The sequence below is a fragment of the Panthera pardus genome, unplaced genomic scaffold, assembly GCF_024362965.1.
Source record: "Panthera pardus isolate Hobbes unplaced genomic scaffold, ASM2436296v1 HiC_scaffold_14, whole genome shotgun sequence".
NCBI lineage: Eukaryota > Metazoa > Chordata > Mammalia > Carnivora > Felidae > Panthera > Panthera pardus.
The window spans coordinates 54,773-72,124 of record NW_026526699.1 but is presented as its reverse complement, the minus strand read 5'-3'; the positions used below and the strand labels follow the sequence as shown (position 1 = coordinate 72,124).

General features: G+C 52.7%; 1 protein-coding gene across 9 annotated transcripts; it reads left to right on the top strand.

The window, feature by feature from the left end:
* The first annotated feature begins 1,740 nt into the window (after positions 1-1,740).
* On the top strand, positions 1,741-16,511 carry ANHX (anomalous homeobox). 9 transcript variants are annotated; one of them, XM_019439057.2, is made up of 9 exons: positions 1,741-2,443; positions 4,694-4,821; positions 6,922-7,045; positions 8,083-8,299; positions 8,775-8,895; positions 10,455-10,747; positions 11,272-11,423; positions 12,342-12,478; positions 13,665-13,778. In XM_019439057.2, exons 1-8 carry the CDS (start codon positions 2,150-2,152, stop codon positions 12,453-12,455), a joined length of 1,443 nt encoding a protein of 480 aa, XP_019294602.1. In that variant the 5' UTR covers positions 1,741-2,149; the 3' UTR covers positions 12,456-12,478; positions 13,665-13,778. The 9 variants fall into 9 exon arrangements, 8 of the variants coding, with proteins under 8 accessions (XP_019294602.1, XP_053757801.1, XP_053757802.1 ...); XM_053901826.1 differs by having other exon boundaries at positions 13,633-13,741; XR_002077110.2 differs by lacking the exons at positions 11,272-11,423; positions 12,342-12,478 and adding exons at positions 15,519-15,600; positions 15,865-15,894 and having other exon boundaries at positions 2,032-2,443; positions 13,665-13,780.
* The last annotated feature ends 841 nt before the right edge of the window (positions 16,512-17,352 follow it).

The following is a 17,352-nucleotide window of genomic DNA, read 5'->3' as shown; positions in this document are numbered from 1 at the left end:
GTCGGCGCCCCCCTCCCCCAACCGAGAACCCGCAAGAACTCAGGGAGACCTCCTTCACGCAGGGGCGCAGGCCCAGAGGCCCGGGGTCGTCGGGCGGAGCCCTCGCGCGGATTGGCCGCGGCCTCGATACTTTGTCGCAGCCGCGCCTTCCGCGGACCTGTGGGCAGAGCACGTGCGCTGGAGCGGAAGTGGGGCGCGGGCGGCCGGGCGCGGTGAGTCCCGGCGGAGGGGCGGGCGGGCGGCCTGGCTGAGGGGGGGGGGGGGGCGCTGCGCCGGCCCTGCGGCGCGGAGAGTGGGGGCGCTGGGCAGCAATCGCGGCCTTTGCGGGGGAGCAGCACGCCCCGAAAGGTACGGGGTGGGGGTGCGGCCTCAGCCAGGCTTCGGGGAGGGTGCCCAGGTCTGGGCACCTGGCAGAGCCACAGCCCCCCGGGTGCCCTCCATCCCTGCCCGGGGCCGGGTCCCCTCAGTGTCCCCTGGAGGTACCTCCCGGGAAGACACTTTGTTCTTGAAGCCCGAGGTCCCGCCTTCAGGAGCCTGGCCCTTAGGCTCCTGTCCTCTCTTCCTAGAGCCGGTGCCGGGGGGAGGGCGGGGGTTTGGGCCGGAAGAACCTGGGGTCCTGAGAGGAGCCCTCCCCTTACCGTCCCTGCCGAAGCCCCGGAGCCTCGGCTCCCTGGGGGGTCGCGGGATCCGAGGCCTACTGCCCTTCGCGATGGGGAGAAACACTGGGCGCCAAGGTAGGATCTGGTGAAGCCCGAAGCCGTGGCGGCGTAGAGCTCTTCCCCCTAGTGGGCGGCCCCAGGCGCCAGGAGGCCCCAAGAGGCGGTGCTGGGCCGAAAGAACTAGAAACTGCTGCTAGACCCTCCTTCAGGGAGCGCGCACACAGGCCTGTTGGCTGCAATTCTGGGCACGCATGTCGTCACCACATTTGTGGAAAGCGGTTTGGTAGCATCTACAGAAAACACAGCTGCCACATAGCATTCCCCTTTAACCTTGCTTACGTGAGTCTGTTCAGTAGAAGAGTAATCCTGAGCCCAAGGTATTAGGGTTGTCATGCTGCCTAAGTGTCCAGGAGTGGAGAGATGTGGAAAGAAGCCTGGCCCCTACCGTCGTGGGCCACTTGACAGGACCGTTCATATGGACCAGGAGATTAATCACGAGCAATCTGTCTCTGTTGGTAAAACTGCTGTATGTATATGGAGATTTTTATAAAAAAGAAAATTCACAAAGCCTTCCGATCCAACTTGCCATAGCTTACCTGTGTGTGTGGGGGGGGGGGGGGCGACGGGGGGAGGTTGCGGAGTAGATGGACTGGGCACAGGAGGCCTTACAGATGTTCGCTCCTTTGTGTATATGTTTAACGTGTGGGATTAGGACAATCTTTAAAACTTTGTGTTTTTCAAATATGTTGGCTTTTTTTTTGTTGTTTTCAAAATCAAAATAAAAAGCAGATGGTGCTAGTCCTGCCTTTGGAAGGTCCCATGGCTCCTCTTTGTAGAGTGTAAGCAGTGTCTGTCCAGCCCCTGGCCCAGGGTACCTCCTCACTGCTTCAAGAGGCCTTGGCATCCATTGCACAGATACTGGGGAACTCTAATGACCCCAACACACATGGTCCGTGCCCTGATTGAGGTCAGAAACGGAGGGGAAAAAAAACCCCACCATTACCTTGTGTGTATAAGAAAGCAGGGGAGGGGCACCTCGGTGGCTCAGTCGGTTGAGTGTCTGACTTCAGGTCATGATCCCAGGATTGTGGGATCCAGCCCTGTGTCGGGCTCTGTGCTGAGTGTGGAGCCTGCTTGGGATTCTCTCTCTCTGCCCCTTTCCCGTGCTCATACATGTGGTCTCTCTCCCTCCCTCTCTGAAATAAAATTCAAAAGAAAATGAAGAATGTGGGGGACACAGAGAGGAGGAGATAGGAGAAGACCAGGGTGGGGCCCGTGGACAGGACACAGACAAAAGGTTCGCGGGAATGAGATGCGCCATCGCAGTGACAGTGCCTAGTGCACAGCAAAGGACTAAAGAAAGGAAACTAGCCGGCATCTGACACCCCTCTGCCTTCCGCTGGGGAGCTCTCACAACCATGTTAAAAATGCCTGTGGCTAGAGGGGCCTCGCAGAGTTGAGGATCGAGGTGCAGCCGGCACGTGGCCATCATGATGACTGTTGTGTTGTTCGCAGAGGGGCCGACCCAACGTGGGATGCAGAGCTTCCTGAAGCTGCTGAGGGAGAGTGGGGGCGCTGGGCCACCCCTGGCGGAGCTGGTGACTCTTGCAGGCAGGCTGTGCCGAGACCTCCAGGATGACCCCGCCCAGCTGCAGCCCTTGGTCACAGCCGTGTTGGACAGTCAGCTCCGCCTGCACCTCTTGGACAATGCGGACGTGGCCTTCGTGTGTGCCCGGGTGCTGGCCCAGCAAGAGCAGCACCAGGCTGCCTGCCGGGTGCTGGAGGTAGGATGGATCTGTGAGGGGGGCGCAGAGAGGTTCAGTGGCCACCACCATCCCAAACACAACGGAGATGTGGGGAGATTTTTTTATAAACGGAGCCAGGATGGTCCACTCTGCCTCACAGATTCCAGCTACTTTGTAATCTGAGGCAACACTGTCCATTTATGAGACCCATTTTGAGTGGTGGTCCTGGCTCGGGGAGCGGGGCTCCCAGGTGGTGAGACGGTCAAACAGAGCCAGGCTTTCGATCCTTGAGCCACAGGTCTGCAGTCGAGAACGCAAACCGAAAGTATCGTTGTCACTCCTCTGGTGATACTTGGATGCTGACTCGTTTGGCATTGATGTGACCTGACCTGCACCGAGGTGAAGCCACTTATGGTCTGTAGCCACTTAATGTGACCGTGGTGCATTCTGCTGCCTAAATACCGGTATGTTTGATTCTAACGTGCTGCCTGCCCCAGATGACACGGGGGTGGAGCATATTACGGAGCATATGCCTGTGTTACTCCCTAAAATCTGAGACATTCTGAATTCCAAAGTACATCTGGCTCGAAGGGCTTCATGTAAGGGATTTGGAGGCATCCTTTTCCCTCTTTCACCCCCAGATACAGTTCATGCCTGGTTCATGCTGAGTTTACCTTGGAAATCCTCACTTCTTTCCAGTTCTTTCCGTTTCCACTCCTTCTGCCACAGGCTGTGTGGGGTCCTCCTGGTTGCTCCCCTAATGTCCCCTCCTGTCCCCTTGATTTGTTCCTGTAGCAGCCACAGGGAGTTTGAAAACTGCAGATGGGCCGTGGTCTGCACGAGTCTGCAGGTGGCTCAGGAGCCTGCCATCTGAGATTGCCTGCTTTTTAGTCTCTCTTTTGGACTCTCCCCCTGCTTCCTTCATGCAGCCATGCTGCTTCCTGCTGTCCCTACAACTCCTGAGATCTTTCTGTGTCTCAGGACCTTTGCATGTGTTCTTGCCTGTGCCAGAGGCCGGAGCCTGGCTCTTTGTGTGCCTGGTGTCTTTCTTCTTCTCTGGTTTCTGCTGTAGATGTCACCCTGTCTAAGCAGTGCCCACTTTATTCTCCAGTGGAGAATCTTGTTCACCCTATGGCTCCTTCCTCAGTTCCTAATTAGAAGAATTATTTGTTGGTATTCATTTTGTCTGCCTTCCCTTGCTGCACTGCGGGCCCCATAAGAGAGGGGCTGCCTTGGTTCTGCTTGTTACAGGATCCACAACATGGAACATAACACCTGCAAGTAAGAGGGGCTAAGTTTTTCCAAATCTGTCAAAACGGATCCGGTAAACAAACAAGGGAAAACACAGAGTTGTAATAATGTCTGTTAAGGCACTCAATGATGAAATGTGTCAGTGACACCAGTAGTGAAAAACTGCCAATAGAGGGATTATAAACACAGTCTGGATGGTCCAGAATGTCTCTGAGAAGGTGACGTATAGCTGAGACCTGAAAGATAGGATGGGGACACCACACCAAGAAAGGATGTTTCCTGTCCAGGGCCACATCCTGCAGGTAGCAAGTTTCCCATATACATTCCCGGACGGCTGTGCCCTTGGCCAGTGAAAGTCACAGCCCAGAAAAATGGGCTTTTCTGATGCTGTGGAGAGAAAGCTAAATGATTGTCAGCACCTCCCTTGCCAAGATGGTCCTGAGGACATTGGAGTTAAATGCAAGAACCCCACACACTGACTACAGCAGCTGGGTTCTGGGGGAGGCCAACCGCAGGTATCCTTGGCCATCTCCAGAGTCTGGTTATGTGATCAAGTCCCACTGGATTAGTGAGCTGTCACGGGGCACAGACCAGGACTTCATCCCACTTGACTCAGAATGCACTCGCTGGGCACTGGAGGGGCCAGCTCTGCTGGGTGGGAGAGAAAGGTCTTTCATGCAAGATGTGGGTCAAGCCTTGGAATCCCCATGTGGTTCTAACTGTGGCTCTGCCTCTTGCGTGTTGTGTGGCCCCAGGCCAGTCATTTGTGTTCTCCTTGCTTCCTGCTCTTCATCAGTAAGCAGTGACTGAGAGCTGTGTTCACCTCATGTGTTGTGTGGGAGGGTTGAAGGGCTGACGTGACCTGAGTGGCTGGCTGGGCCACCAGGGACAGAGCCTGCTGGTGATTGGAGTGCTGGGTTCATGCCCTCATTGCTTGGCACATCAACAGGCAGCTCTTCTCAGGGATCAGGTCGGGTCAGATGGCAGTGCTCCAGGCAGGGCGAGGGCAGCCAGGTCTCAGCAGGCTTTTCTCGGCAGGGTTGCCGTGTGCCCGGAGGCAGCCAGGAGCTGGTCCAGCTCTGGAACGACATTCACTACCATCTGGTCATGAAGCGGCTGGGCGTGGCTGTGCTAACCCCAGTGCAGAAGTTCCGCTGCAGAAAGAGGTATACTGCTGGTCTGTCTTTGTGCTTATTCCCTAGGACTCCCGAGGGCTGTGCCTTCTAAAACCACAGGGGGGCCGAGGTGAAATAGAGGCGGGGAGATAAATGCAGAAGTCAGAAGAGGCGGTAGTAGTCAAAAGATCATAGGCTCTATGTCAGCCATTGTGCCCCACACTGAGCCACACTCTCCACCTACCTGCGCAGCTGGGGGAGGGGTGCATTCCCATTTATGCTTGCAGGGTAAGGAGAAGGAGCCTTTTCCAGGACCCAGGCAGAGAGTTCTAGTTGCGGCAGGAGACGCTGCCTTCTGGTGAGGGCTCTGCAGAGAAGGGGGCAGCAGGTGGGTGCCCTGACCTTACTCTCTTCCTCGCCTCTTCTTCTCCCTTGGGAAATTTCCAGCACCTGTGTCTTAGGTCATCTGATTCTCGCAGACAGGCTCTGCAGGTGCCATGGCCTGGATCTCAGTGCCATCCCTTAGGGCTGCAGGACATTTTAAGGAGAATAAAGAGGAGAGTGATGCAAGCATTAGAGGAGATACGTGTGGTGCTTAGAAGATTGCCTGGCACGTGAGAGATGCTGGGCCCATCCTCAGCACCAAGTAAACATTACAAGTGCTAATTATTATTATTATTACTGTCATCACCATTCACAGATGAGGAAACTGAGGCACAGAAAGGTCAGCAACTTGCCCAGGGTTACACATGAGAGAGATGCAAAGCTAGGCTTCCAGGAGAGACACTGAGGCTGCACAGCCTTTGTTCTTCATCTTGCGTGTTCCTCTCTGACCAGGAGGAGCTGCAGGTCTCGCTCTGAGCTCCTGCCAGCCCAAGTGACAGGGGGTTCCTGTCCCACAGGGCCTGGTTACTGGCCTGGTTACTGGAAGAAGAGATGGATTCCTTCTGGATCAGAGAGAATTATTTTCCCAGTGCCCACAAAAGAGTGAGATATGCCCTCAAAACCCAGCAGTTAATCAGCCTTGGGGTCTTCAGGAAAGCAGTCATGTCCCTCCATATAGGTGCTAATGGCCTGCCAGAGTCCAGTGCAATGAAGTAAATGATTTGGGGATCAGTATGCAGTATTTGGAAGGGGCCCCTGATTGCTGGGTGCTATTGGAGGTGCTGGGGGTAATGCTTGGGCCCTACTCTCCTGGGCTGACATTGGGTATGGACAATGGGTGGTAGATGAGGAAACACTGTGGATTCCATAATCAGAGTGGGGAGTACTAGACCGAGAATGTGCTTAGTAGAGGACTATCCTGCCTTTGTTCTTTGCTGTGGGTTGGAGGTTGCAGGCAGGCTCACCTAAGCCTTGGCTTGGAGGCCTGAGCTCTGGGACAGCAATCCCTAGATGTGTAAGGAGGGGATGATATTGGGGTTACAGCCATCATGGTTGGTACACTGCCTAAGTGTGGCAGGGTCTCCTAAAGGTGGTTAGTACAGGAGCAGGGGCAAGAGGTTCTTGGGAATCTTTGGGAGTGATTGTAGAAAGGGTTGTGTCAGGGCAGATTTTGGAGGATTTGCTGACGAGTGAGATGTGTTGGAGGAGGTAAAGAGAATAAAGCTGGACTCCAGGGCTCTTGGTCTGATTGACTGGAACACGATGGTTTCTCACTGAGATGCACAGAAGTGGGGGAAGATCCGAGAGCAAAGGATCGAGCTCCATTTGGGATGTGGTATGTGTGGGATGCACTTTTGACATCCATGGTGATTTGTTCATTTGGTGTTTGGGTACCTTGGGTGTTCCCCACAGGTAGTATTTGTTTATACATCACTTTTTCCTTTTGGAAAAACTCGTGTATATACACAGGAAAGAGTAGCATAGCCCACCTCAGTGTCTTCATCATCCACTTTCAGTAGTTACCAGCCATTGGTCAGCTGTGGCATCTCAGTGAGCGGTAGTGGAAACCTGGTGACACCCCTCTGAGGTGCCCTGATATGTGGGCCCCTCCCTTCTTCAGGGGATGGACGCTTGGGACTCTGCAGCTTAGAGAGGAGGAGCAGCCAGTGAGATGAGAGGATGTCTGGGGGTGCAGTGTTTGAGAGCACACGAGGTGCATCCAGGAGAAGGGGTGTCTGTAACCACCACTTCACTGTCTTTATCCAGAAACCCACCACCCCTCTCCCTCTGCCCTGATGGCCTGAAGAGCCGAAACTTTCCCAGAGAGGTTCGCCGGAAGCTGCACGACTTTGCCTCGAGCGTGAGCACCAACCCCAGCAAGGCCGAGCGGGTAAGAACCCAGGAGATCGAGGCTCGACAGCCCCCCCCGTTTAGCCTACCCCCCTGACCTTAGGCGACGCCACCACCCTTAGATGACTCACACCTTTACCCTCCCCTCCTCCGGACCTCCCCAGTGGCCCGTCTGCCAGGATGCTGGGGGCTTCCGCCTCTCTCAGAACTTTCCTGGAGACGGGAGCTCATTGGCTGGCAGCTCATGACCATCCAGCCTGCACTCGTGGAGGGTCTAGTTTTCAAACGTGGGATCATCATATCCCCACTGCTGTCGTGGAGCTTCCAGGCTGAGGGAGGCAGGTATTTGCGGAGCTCAGGGCCAGCAGGGCGCCATCCTCAACGTAGCCCCGGGAAACTGGAGGGACGGAGTGGAGTGGGGTGAGGTTGCTAGGGGTAGAGAGGCGAGGTACGACTAGTGGGAGTTTCCCGGTGCTCCAAAATCCCGGCCTGTTCTCTCCGCCCACTTCTCTGCTCTGTCCAATCGGCAGGGCGCTCCCGTGTTAGCTCCACCTACTTTCTCCCCCTCCCCTTCTAGAGCTTGTCCAATCAAAAGGGCACTCCTGGTGCTTGCTCCACCCACCATGTTACCTGTCCAATCAGTAGTGCTCTCCCAGTGATCACCGCGCCGGCCGCGTAGACTGGGTTCTCCCGAGCGCCGAGCGGTGGCCGCAAGAAGAGAAACTCTGCGGGGTCCTGGGTCACAGGCGTTGGTCACGGGCCGTCGCTGCCCCCTGCTTCGGAAGGCTCCGGCCCGGCAGGCCTTGTCCAAGCCCTCCGCGTTTCTGGGTTATCGTTGGCGAGGCCGCCGTTGCGGCGCCAGCGGTGAACGAGGCCGGGCTGCCGGACGTGCTGGCGGCGCAGATGGCCTGGCTCGGGCCTCCTGCTCTGAGGCGGCTCACTTCTCTGCTGCTCTTCTCCGAGAGTGAGGCCGGGCTCCGGCTCGCCGCCTCGGTGAAAGCGTTGTCGGGTCGCGCTTGTGCACGCCGCTGTTCCGGGGACGGTGGAGGGCCTAGAGGTTGTGCTGTTTTGGGGCAGGAGAACCTGGCCTTGGAGACGAGCCTGACCGTAGAGCAAGTGTACAACTGGTTTGCCAATTACCGGCGGCGCCAGAGGGCCCTTCTCCAGCGCCTGGAGCCAGCGCCGGAGGACACAGTAGAGGACCCCAGTGTGAGGGAGAGGGGTCCGGACCGCCCCCAGCCCTCAGACCACCCCCACCTTGGCTCTGGGTGTGTGGACAGGCCTCAGTGGCCAGGTGAGTGGTTCCAGGGCTCCCCCCTTCCTCGTGGTTGGGGGTTCTTTCTGCCGCCCGGCACCCTTTGTTTAGGGCTAAGCCTAGTTAGGTTCACTCTGGTTATAGGGACAGCACCTTCACTCCCAGTCTGCACTTTGAGGACGTCACCTTGTGGTTAGTGAGATCCCTGAGGGTGAGGGTCAGGATGCCCCTAAGTGGGGCCTGCCACAGGTGTTTTGCATTTAGAGATTATGGTGCGTCCAGGGCCAGGAGTCGAGAAGACTTGGGAAGTGAGCCAGCCACCATGATGTAGGGGTTCGTGGGCTTGTAATTATGGATTGGTTTCAGACAAAAGACATTTAAGGGACAAAGGATATTGTATTGAGTCAGTGGTCGACCCCTTTTTTTCAGCCAGTAGGGCTGCTCTTAACCTGCTGGGAAGGAGGCTGGGACTGGGAGCATCAGCAAGTCTCCTTCCTGTCTGATTGGCTTTCAGCAGGACAGGAGGAAAATGGGCCTGCACAATCCAGAGAGACCGCCCAAGGGCCATGGGAGTCGCTGGCCCTGGCCCCGGACTTTTCTGGAGATGAGACTATGCCAAAGCCATTGCCTCCCAGGTACTGCCATCCCATGGGACCATGGGACCATCACCCTATCGAGTTTCCCCATCCTGGGTGGGTGACCAGGCCTGGAGCAGGCATGTGAATCCTGGGGCCAGCAGTGGGACCAGGTCAGTGACTGCAGAGATTCTGCCATTCTGGTATGGGAGAGCCACTGGTAAGGAAGCCATGCATGTCAGGGACCCCACACTTGCGCCCTGGAGCCGGGCTCCAGCCGGACTTCATGTATGTATTGGAGAATGAGGAAAACAGATTTGGAAAGAAAAACATGCAGACTTATTCCTAAAGGTGAACCCTAGCTCTTGTTTCATTTTATTTCTAGTATTTTTGTACTGTTTGCATTTCATTGAGTCAGTAACAGCTAACATTTCTTGAGTTCCTCCTGCGTACTAGGCACTGTCCAAGCATTCTCCCTCACCTGGGACGAGGCGTGAACCTGATGTAAGCATAAGGAAAGTGCCAGCCATCAGCAGGACTAGGTCTGAGCGAGGGGCCAGGTCCCATCTTGTGTAACCATCAAGATGTGGACACTTTCCATTTCCCACGTGACATCAGCATCTCTCATGACACTGTCTGTGCCTGGCCCTTCACATGCAGGCTGGCACTGCCCAGGTGTGTGAACTTAGGCAGGTTCCTGTGACCTCTCAGTGCCGTGCTTTTCTCATCTGCGAAATGGAGAGGGCATGCCTTGCAGGTTATTGCAGAGATTATGGGGTGGGTTGGGGGGAGTGGTAACATAAACCCAGGAGTGTTTAGACACAGTGAGTGTTTGTGCCGCATGGAGTCTGATTGTTACTGACTGCTGCCCGGTAATTCCTGTAAGGTCAACCATCATTATCCACTCAACTGTTAGGTTCTTCCTAATCATATCTTGCTTTCATCGTTGTGGAATAGTGCTTTATTGAAGTTCCTTTTGAAGAAACTGCTAATGTATCTTAGGTTTCCAGTAATGTTTGTTTGTTTTTTAGAGAAAGCATGGGCAGGGAGAGGGATGGGGGAAGGAGGAGAGTGAGTCAGTGAGTGACAGAGAGAGAGAGAGAGAGGGAGGCGGGGAGAGAGATCGAGTGTGGGGGAGGGGCAGAGAGAGAGGGAGACAGAGGATCCCAAGCAGGAAGCAGGCTCCTCGCTGACAGTTTAGATGCAGGGTTCGAACTCAACGAACCACGAAATCGTGACCTGAGCTGAAGTCAGATGTTTAACTGACTGAGCCACCCAGGTGTCAAGAGACATTGAGAATCCCAAGCAGGCTCCATGCTCAGCACGGAGCCCAGTGCCGGGCTGGATCCCATGACCCTGGGATCCTGACCTGAGCTGAAATATAGGGTCGGACAACCAAAGGACTGATCCACCCAGGTGCTGCAGTCATAGTATTTTTAAGTGTTCTAGAACCCTAGCAGCTCCATGTAGAACAGTGAAGGCAGTGTAATTAGGGACGTGGTGGGCCTCACAGCCATCAGTGGCTGGGTCGAGTCGGGAACCTGGATTCCCAAACTGGGCTGGAGTCTCCTCCTGGGAGTCTCTGCCCTCCAAGGGATGGTGTTTGCTGTCTTCCCCAGGTCTTTGCAGGGTGGTGAGATGTACCAGGAGGGGCCTGGCCATGATCCTGTTACTCTTCCTGCCATCTGCCCAGGCCCTGGCGTCTGTCCTCTGGCTGCTGGCAGTGACATGCTAGACCCTTCTCTGGCTGCCCCTGAGTCATGGCTGATGTCTCTTGCACTGGCGTCCTCCAGAGAAGTTTCCTTCCAGACCGGGCATCTGGTTCACGGGCCTGGGTTGGACTTCATGATGCGCCCTGCAGATGCAGCTGTGGCTGTGTCCGTTACTGCTCTGGGTGAGCCCAGCTCCACAGGTGGGTCCATTCCAGACCACACTCTTCTGCACAAGATGCCACAAGTACTTGGGTCTCATTTGAGGGGTTGTGGGAAGGGCCAATACTCTCCTACTTTTCTAGTTTGCAAAATAAAATGTGCATATGACTAATAGTAAGACAGTGAGGAAAGAGTTAAAACTAATTACACATCTGCCACCCTGCATTCCCCATTCTAGTTCACCTAACTTACCTGTCAACGCTTGCTGCAACAGCAGATGGTCGAGCTTATTGGACCTCCTACAGCATCTCATGATTGAAATATCACTTCTTTAGTTTCTTCTTAGTTGTTATCTAAAGCGTATGTATTTACATATTGTGTAGTCTACCAAGTACAAAAGCATCTTGTGACATCTCACCTTGTAAGGAAGATATTGGCACCATCAATTTGCCTGTCACCTAAATTTCTTAATCTTCTATGGGTACATCCATATTTCCTGGAGTTTGTAATTCCCTTTCTTTTTTCTTACGTTACCTGTTTTTATCACATTCTTAACTTCTTCCAGCTTTCCGAGTGTCTCCTCTGAAGACTTATGGCTGGAGCCCTCCTTCCTGTTTCCATCCCAGTGACGTTTCCCTAGACCTGGTGTGGGGTCACCATCCCGAGTGCTCCTCTCATTGTCTCCTTGGGTTTGCATCGGTGTTTCCTGAATTGCAGGTCTTGTTCTTTCTTCCTTGACTTCTTTGTTATGTTTGAGAACATCTTCAATTAATTGTGCAAGAAAGGGTACTTGCAAGATAAATTTTCTGAGTCCTTACATATTGTGAAATTGTCTTTAATCTGCCTTCACATTTGATTAACAGTTTGTCAGGGAAGGAGTTTTGAGTTTAAATATTCTTCCTCCCTTAGATATTTACAGATATATTTATATCATTGTTATTAGCATCTGATGTTGGTGATTTCATTTTATTTTCTTCCTTGCAATGTATCATTCCTTTCTTGGAGTTTTGTTTTTTAAGTCTGGGTGTTCTGAAATTTCACAATGATGGTCTTAGGTGTGAGTCTTTTTAATTCACTTATCTGTTAAGCCTTTCAATTTAGAGAAGATAATGTCTTCTTTAAGGTTTGGCTATTTTTTGGACAATGTTCTTTGATAATTTATCCCTTCCACATTCTCAGTTCTCTTTAGAGCACAAATCTTATTCTGATGTTGGAAATCCTGGACCAGTCTCCCAAATGTTTACCTTTTTTCTTGCATTTCTTTTCTTTTTCATCGTATGTGCTTTGGAGGTGTTAAACTCTGTCTTTCAGTATTCCATTTTGACAGGTAGGCGTTAAGAGAATTCCAGGCTCTTTTTTTATTTGAATTTTCCCTTCTTCGTGCATTCTATTACTTTTTATAGATGCAGTGTCTTTGATTTTCCTGAGTATTCTCAATAGAAGTTTCAAAAATATGTTTTGTTGTCTGAAGGCAGGAATATTGGGGCTGTGGATTCTGGCCCTTCCTTGGATAGGGGAGGAGGAAGGGTCAGAAAGAGGAAAGGCCCTGGAGACTCATTGCTCTGTAGGCAGCTTTTCAGTTTGATCATATCGGTCCCTCATTTCTTGCTGTCCATGTTTTTTTTCCACTGTCAGAGACCTACGTTTGCCTGTCCAAATTTACCAACAAGGCTGGAGTGGGGCAGTCACTGGCCAACTTCACACTGGGACGAGGGGAGCTGGTCTTCACACCAGGTCCAGCACATGTGAGGGGTGATGTTCTCTAGGAACTGGTGAGCCTCCCTGCTGACTGCCTGAGCACCAGGATGTTACCCTGCTCTCCCTTACTGCTCCCTCCCTTCCAACCTCCTTAGGGTTCTCAGGACCTGACCTTATACCCCACCTTCCTTTCGGATGCCCTACCAACATAGGATGTACTTGTGCCCTGGGTCTGCAGACTGTGGACATCTCCCTTCCACTAATTATCCCTTCCCTGACTCTCCCTTTGTTCTGGGCTTTTTGCTTATTACTTGTTTTTCTCTTGGAGGAAGAAGATCTAACCCAGTGATTTTTTATGTTTGAATCAGAAATGCTCAAATCAGCACTTAAACTGTATTTAATGTATCTCAGAGTACTTTTAAAGTTCCACAGAAAAGAGGAAACAGTGGAAAGTGGAGGTAAAATCATACATACACCAAATTGTCAGGAAAGTTCCTTTGGTTTGAGATTGTCTGGGCAGCTGGCTGGCAGGTTGGGTCGTCACTCTGGCAGACAAGACAAAGGACTGTGAGCCCCGCCTGGCTGGCCTGTTGTTCTGAGTCGGAGATCAGGGATTCCGATGCTAGGTTTACCACCTGGTAGACTCAGGGAAGACACGAACCTTCCTCCTTCCCTTCCTTTGCTCCAGAATGTTTGTTGACCCAGAATTGATCAGATTCACCATGGCTTATCTTGAATGATATATGGAGATACTCTCTTCAATGTAGAGAGAAGGAGCCAGGTAAGGTCGTGACACCTTGCACCTCATTGAAATCATGGTGAAACCTCAGGTAAAAGGTGAAAATGAAAATAGCTAAGGGCTGGTGGCTCAGCCTTTAATGGACCAGCACGAGATAAACTGAGAAGTGGACTGCCCATTCCCTGTCCTCATGCAGCAGGGGTGTGTGGGGGGCAGATTTGGATGCTGAATCTTTGGCATTGGGGGCTGGCACGAAGTCTGGGTTAATTAAGCAGAACTTGAAGTCTGCAAAATTGGACTTTGTCTTTGTTTCTGAAGCCTAAAAAGGCCATTGAGATCAACAGTCGTGACTGTTCCTCAGCAAGGGAGGCTGAGGCTTGAGGCCTGCCAGGTTGGATGCTGCTTCTCTCCATGGAGGTCTTGATTGTGCTGCTTGTGGGCTGTGTTCTCTTCTCCCAGCACTGGGTTGTGGAATTTGTTTCTGTGTAGGATTCGCTGACCCACCTGTTGGCAATCCGCAGAGCATGTACCTGGAGGAAGGTCCGGGCACTGGCGGTGGTCAAGAAGAACAACAGGCTGGCGGCTTCCAGGTGACACAGCCCCCGCCACAGCCTCCTGAGTTCATCCTGACCCAGAGGTGAGGCACGCAGAGCCATGGGGCTCAAGCAACATATTCTCAGGCCATGGGTAAGGTATTGTCTGGTTTACATACAGACTTGTGACCTCAGATGTGCAGATTGAGTCCTTTCCTTATGGGTTTCTGGAAGAAAAACAACATTCTTCCCACCTGCATCTACCAGAAGAAGAGGGTAGTTTTTCCCTGAGACAAAAGAACACCTAGAAATATCAGAGCAGGTATGAGGTCTGTGTTGTGGACAGCGCTCACGGTTTGTGTCTTCTCCAAGATCACCCTGGGCCCCAGCAGCCTCTTTTTTGGCATTTTCTTTTCCCTAGACAGAGGTTGTCTGAGTTTTTGAGCAGCATCAAGATGGATTTTATATTCCAAACCGTAGTTTCAGAGGTGCTTGGGAGAGCCATGAACAGCCTAGGTGCTGTAGATTTTGGCCGTGGGGCCCAGGACAACAGGCCAGGGGAACCTAGTGGTAGAGAAGAGGGATGGAGAGTGTGAGAAGTTGGGGGTCCTTTGGCGGATCTATGATAGGGGTCACCAGGACCAGGTCCCCAGGGTTCACAGTCTCCCCAGTCTGGGAGCTGAAAGCCAGGTGCCCAGTACGGGCAGAACTACAGTGCAATGTGTGAGAAAGGAGGGGAGCAGTTCTTGAAGTCACTAATTTTCTTGCTGAAACAGCAGATGGTGAGAAAATGCAGACTATGCAGGTGGACTCACTTTTTCACTCGTGACCAGGAACCGTGATGGAGAAAATGCCCCCACTGGGTACCTTTGTGGTTTGCTTGGTCTCCCCACTGGCTGTATCAGCCTTGGACTCCCAAGGCCCAGCCCATCATTGCTCTGATCTGATGACTTTGATTCCTTCTTTAAAAGCAAATTCATTGGGGCGTAAGTGGCATTCGTTAAAGCAACACGTTTAGATGGTACAGATGGTAGTTTTCTGAGTGCGACTTATGTATCCACCACGAAGCTATAGCTGCTGAGCCGTACAGAGCACTCCCACCTGCTTCTAACCCTGACACCCCCAGGACCATGGATCTGCTTTCTTTATCTGCATTTTCTAGAATTCCGTGTAAACGACATCTAAAATTTTCAATTTGGGTGGGGCGAGGGGTCTGGCTCCTTTCACTCGGCTTGAGTACTTTGAGATTTTCCCCCTGTTGCTGTGTGCATCAGCAATCCATTCCCCTTGATTTGTGAGTCCTGGTCCTTGATGTGGCTGGACCATGGTTTTTTGATCCATCACCGGTTTGTAGTCATTGCTGAGTCCCTGGGTTGGGGTTGCTTTGAGCATTCGTGGACATACGTGTTTGCCTTCACGTCTCAGGTGTGTACACAGAATGGCTGTGTAGGTGTGCATCTGCCAGTTTAGGGAACTACCAGACTATTGTCCCGAGTGGCTGCACCCGTTATCTTCCCTGCTCTCCCAGCCTGGTCCTAATGGCCTCTTGTCTCCTTCACACCCCAGGCCTGCCCCTTCTTGACCCTTCCTTCGGGTTTCCACTTGCCGGCCCTTCTCTGTGAGCCTGCCCTGAAGTGCTCTCTGGCTCACCCAAGCCCCCTACTTGAGGTGTCACACAAGCCTCTGTGGCACCTGCACACCGGAGGGTCCTATGAGAGGACAGTGTTCCTGAAGAGCATCCAGCACCTGGAAGGGCTGCTTATGTGCAGAGAGCAGTCAGGGCATGTAGTGACCTGGCGCCCCATTGATTCAGAGCTTGTCCTGACATCGTCTCTTTTCCAGCCCCCTGGAGTTGGCTCCGGGCCCCTCTTTCTCCAGCCCTATGTCTGCTCTGGACCTGAGCCAGCCCTTGCCCTCCAGCCAGGTGAGACCCTACTACCAGGTACCATGGGTTTCCCTTTGAATTCTTGGATTCTCAGGTCATGCCTTTGGAGTGAATAAAGCAGACAAATGGAACGAGGGGTGGGGATGCCTCAAGGCTGGAGTCAATTGAATGGGAGCCGGGTGCCATGGGCTAGTGTTTCCCATTGAGTCCAGAGAGGGTGGGTCCCAGGGTAGGGGTGCCTGGGTGGGAAGGTGGAGCCAGGCAGAAGGTGCTTCTGTGCGTAACGCTGTGTTGGCTTTCCAGGTGCAGTGGCCCGATGGCCAGGCCTCTAGCGATGCCTTCTGGGGAGCCCGGATGCTCCTTGAGCTTTCAGGGGGCAGCCTGGGTTGAGAGAGATATCCTTTGGGGTATCCAGCCAGTGCCCTGGGGAGCAGATGTGGACATCCAGCCATTCAACACACGTTACAGAGCTTTATTCCGACTGAAAAAAGGACCCCAGAGTTCCTTAGAGGTTCCAGTGAGAAGCATTGGGGAACAGTTAGCCCCCTGCCATGTTTCATAGTTTGGTTGGCTGGCAACTCACTGTATTGGAGGAAGCAAAGCACTCGAGAATTCTCTTGAGCCCAGAAGTTAGAGGGGTCTGTTTCACTCAGGCAGCGAGAAATTGTGACCTCAAGCTCCTGGGAAGGTTCTGGGCAGGGAAGGCCTTTCCAGAGCAAGAGGAGAATGTTTTGCTGTAATGACGAGGCCACACTTTACCCAGTTAAGTTGGTTAGTGGGGCATGGGCAGTGTTCTGACATATCTATATCTTGGGGGGGCTTCTTCAGAGGGTTATGTGGTTGGGATGGCTCAGGCAAGATGCGACGGTACATTTCCCCCTGAGGTTGTAAATCATTGTGTTTGTAAAACAAATGTTCTGTTCTATTAAATTACAGTTTAATGTTCTGAACTCCCCCTTTTACTCTTTTCAAAAAATTTTTTTAATGTTTATTTTATTTTTGAGACAGAGCATGAGTGGGGGAGGGGCAGAGACACAAACACACACACACACACACACACACACACACACACACACACACACAGAATCCCAAGCAGGCTCCAGGCTCGGAGCTGTCAGCGCAGAGCCTGACGTGGGGCTCGAACTCATCAACCTTGAGATCACAACCTGAGCCTAGTAGGACGCTCAACCAACTGAGCCACCCAGGTGCACCCCCCACCCCGCCCCTTTTACTCTCTTAACTACATCTTGGACACCTGTCCCTTTCAGTCCCTGATGGGCACTTCATGGCATGAGTGGGCATTGATTGATGAATTAGTACCCTGTTGATCTGATTGTTTCTAATGTCTCTGTTTTATAAATAGTGTCACAGTGTCCCTTTGCCCTTTACCTATTTTTTGTTGGAGAAAAGAATTTCCCCGGTGCTACAAGCCACCATGTTCAAGCACACCGGGCCCAGGAGGGCCGACTGTGATGTGACTCTTGATGCATGTGACCCTCCTTTGCAGGGGTGACGTTGATACTCCTAACTTTCACCTCCAGGGATAGGTCCTTGGTCCTTGCCTCTCCCATTGTGTCAGTTGACAGATACGTGCTGAGCAGTCTGTGTGATACAGCAGGGAGCAGAGTCCATTTCTTGCCATCAGGCACTTCACAGGATAGACAGAAATAAGGAGCAATCATGGGTAGTTGCATATCCCAGGATGTGTGATGCATTAATGATGAGACACCCAGGGCTTCCCAAAGGGAGGCACCTGAACTGAGACCACCTATGCTCCCTGCCTTCACCTTG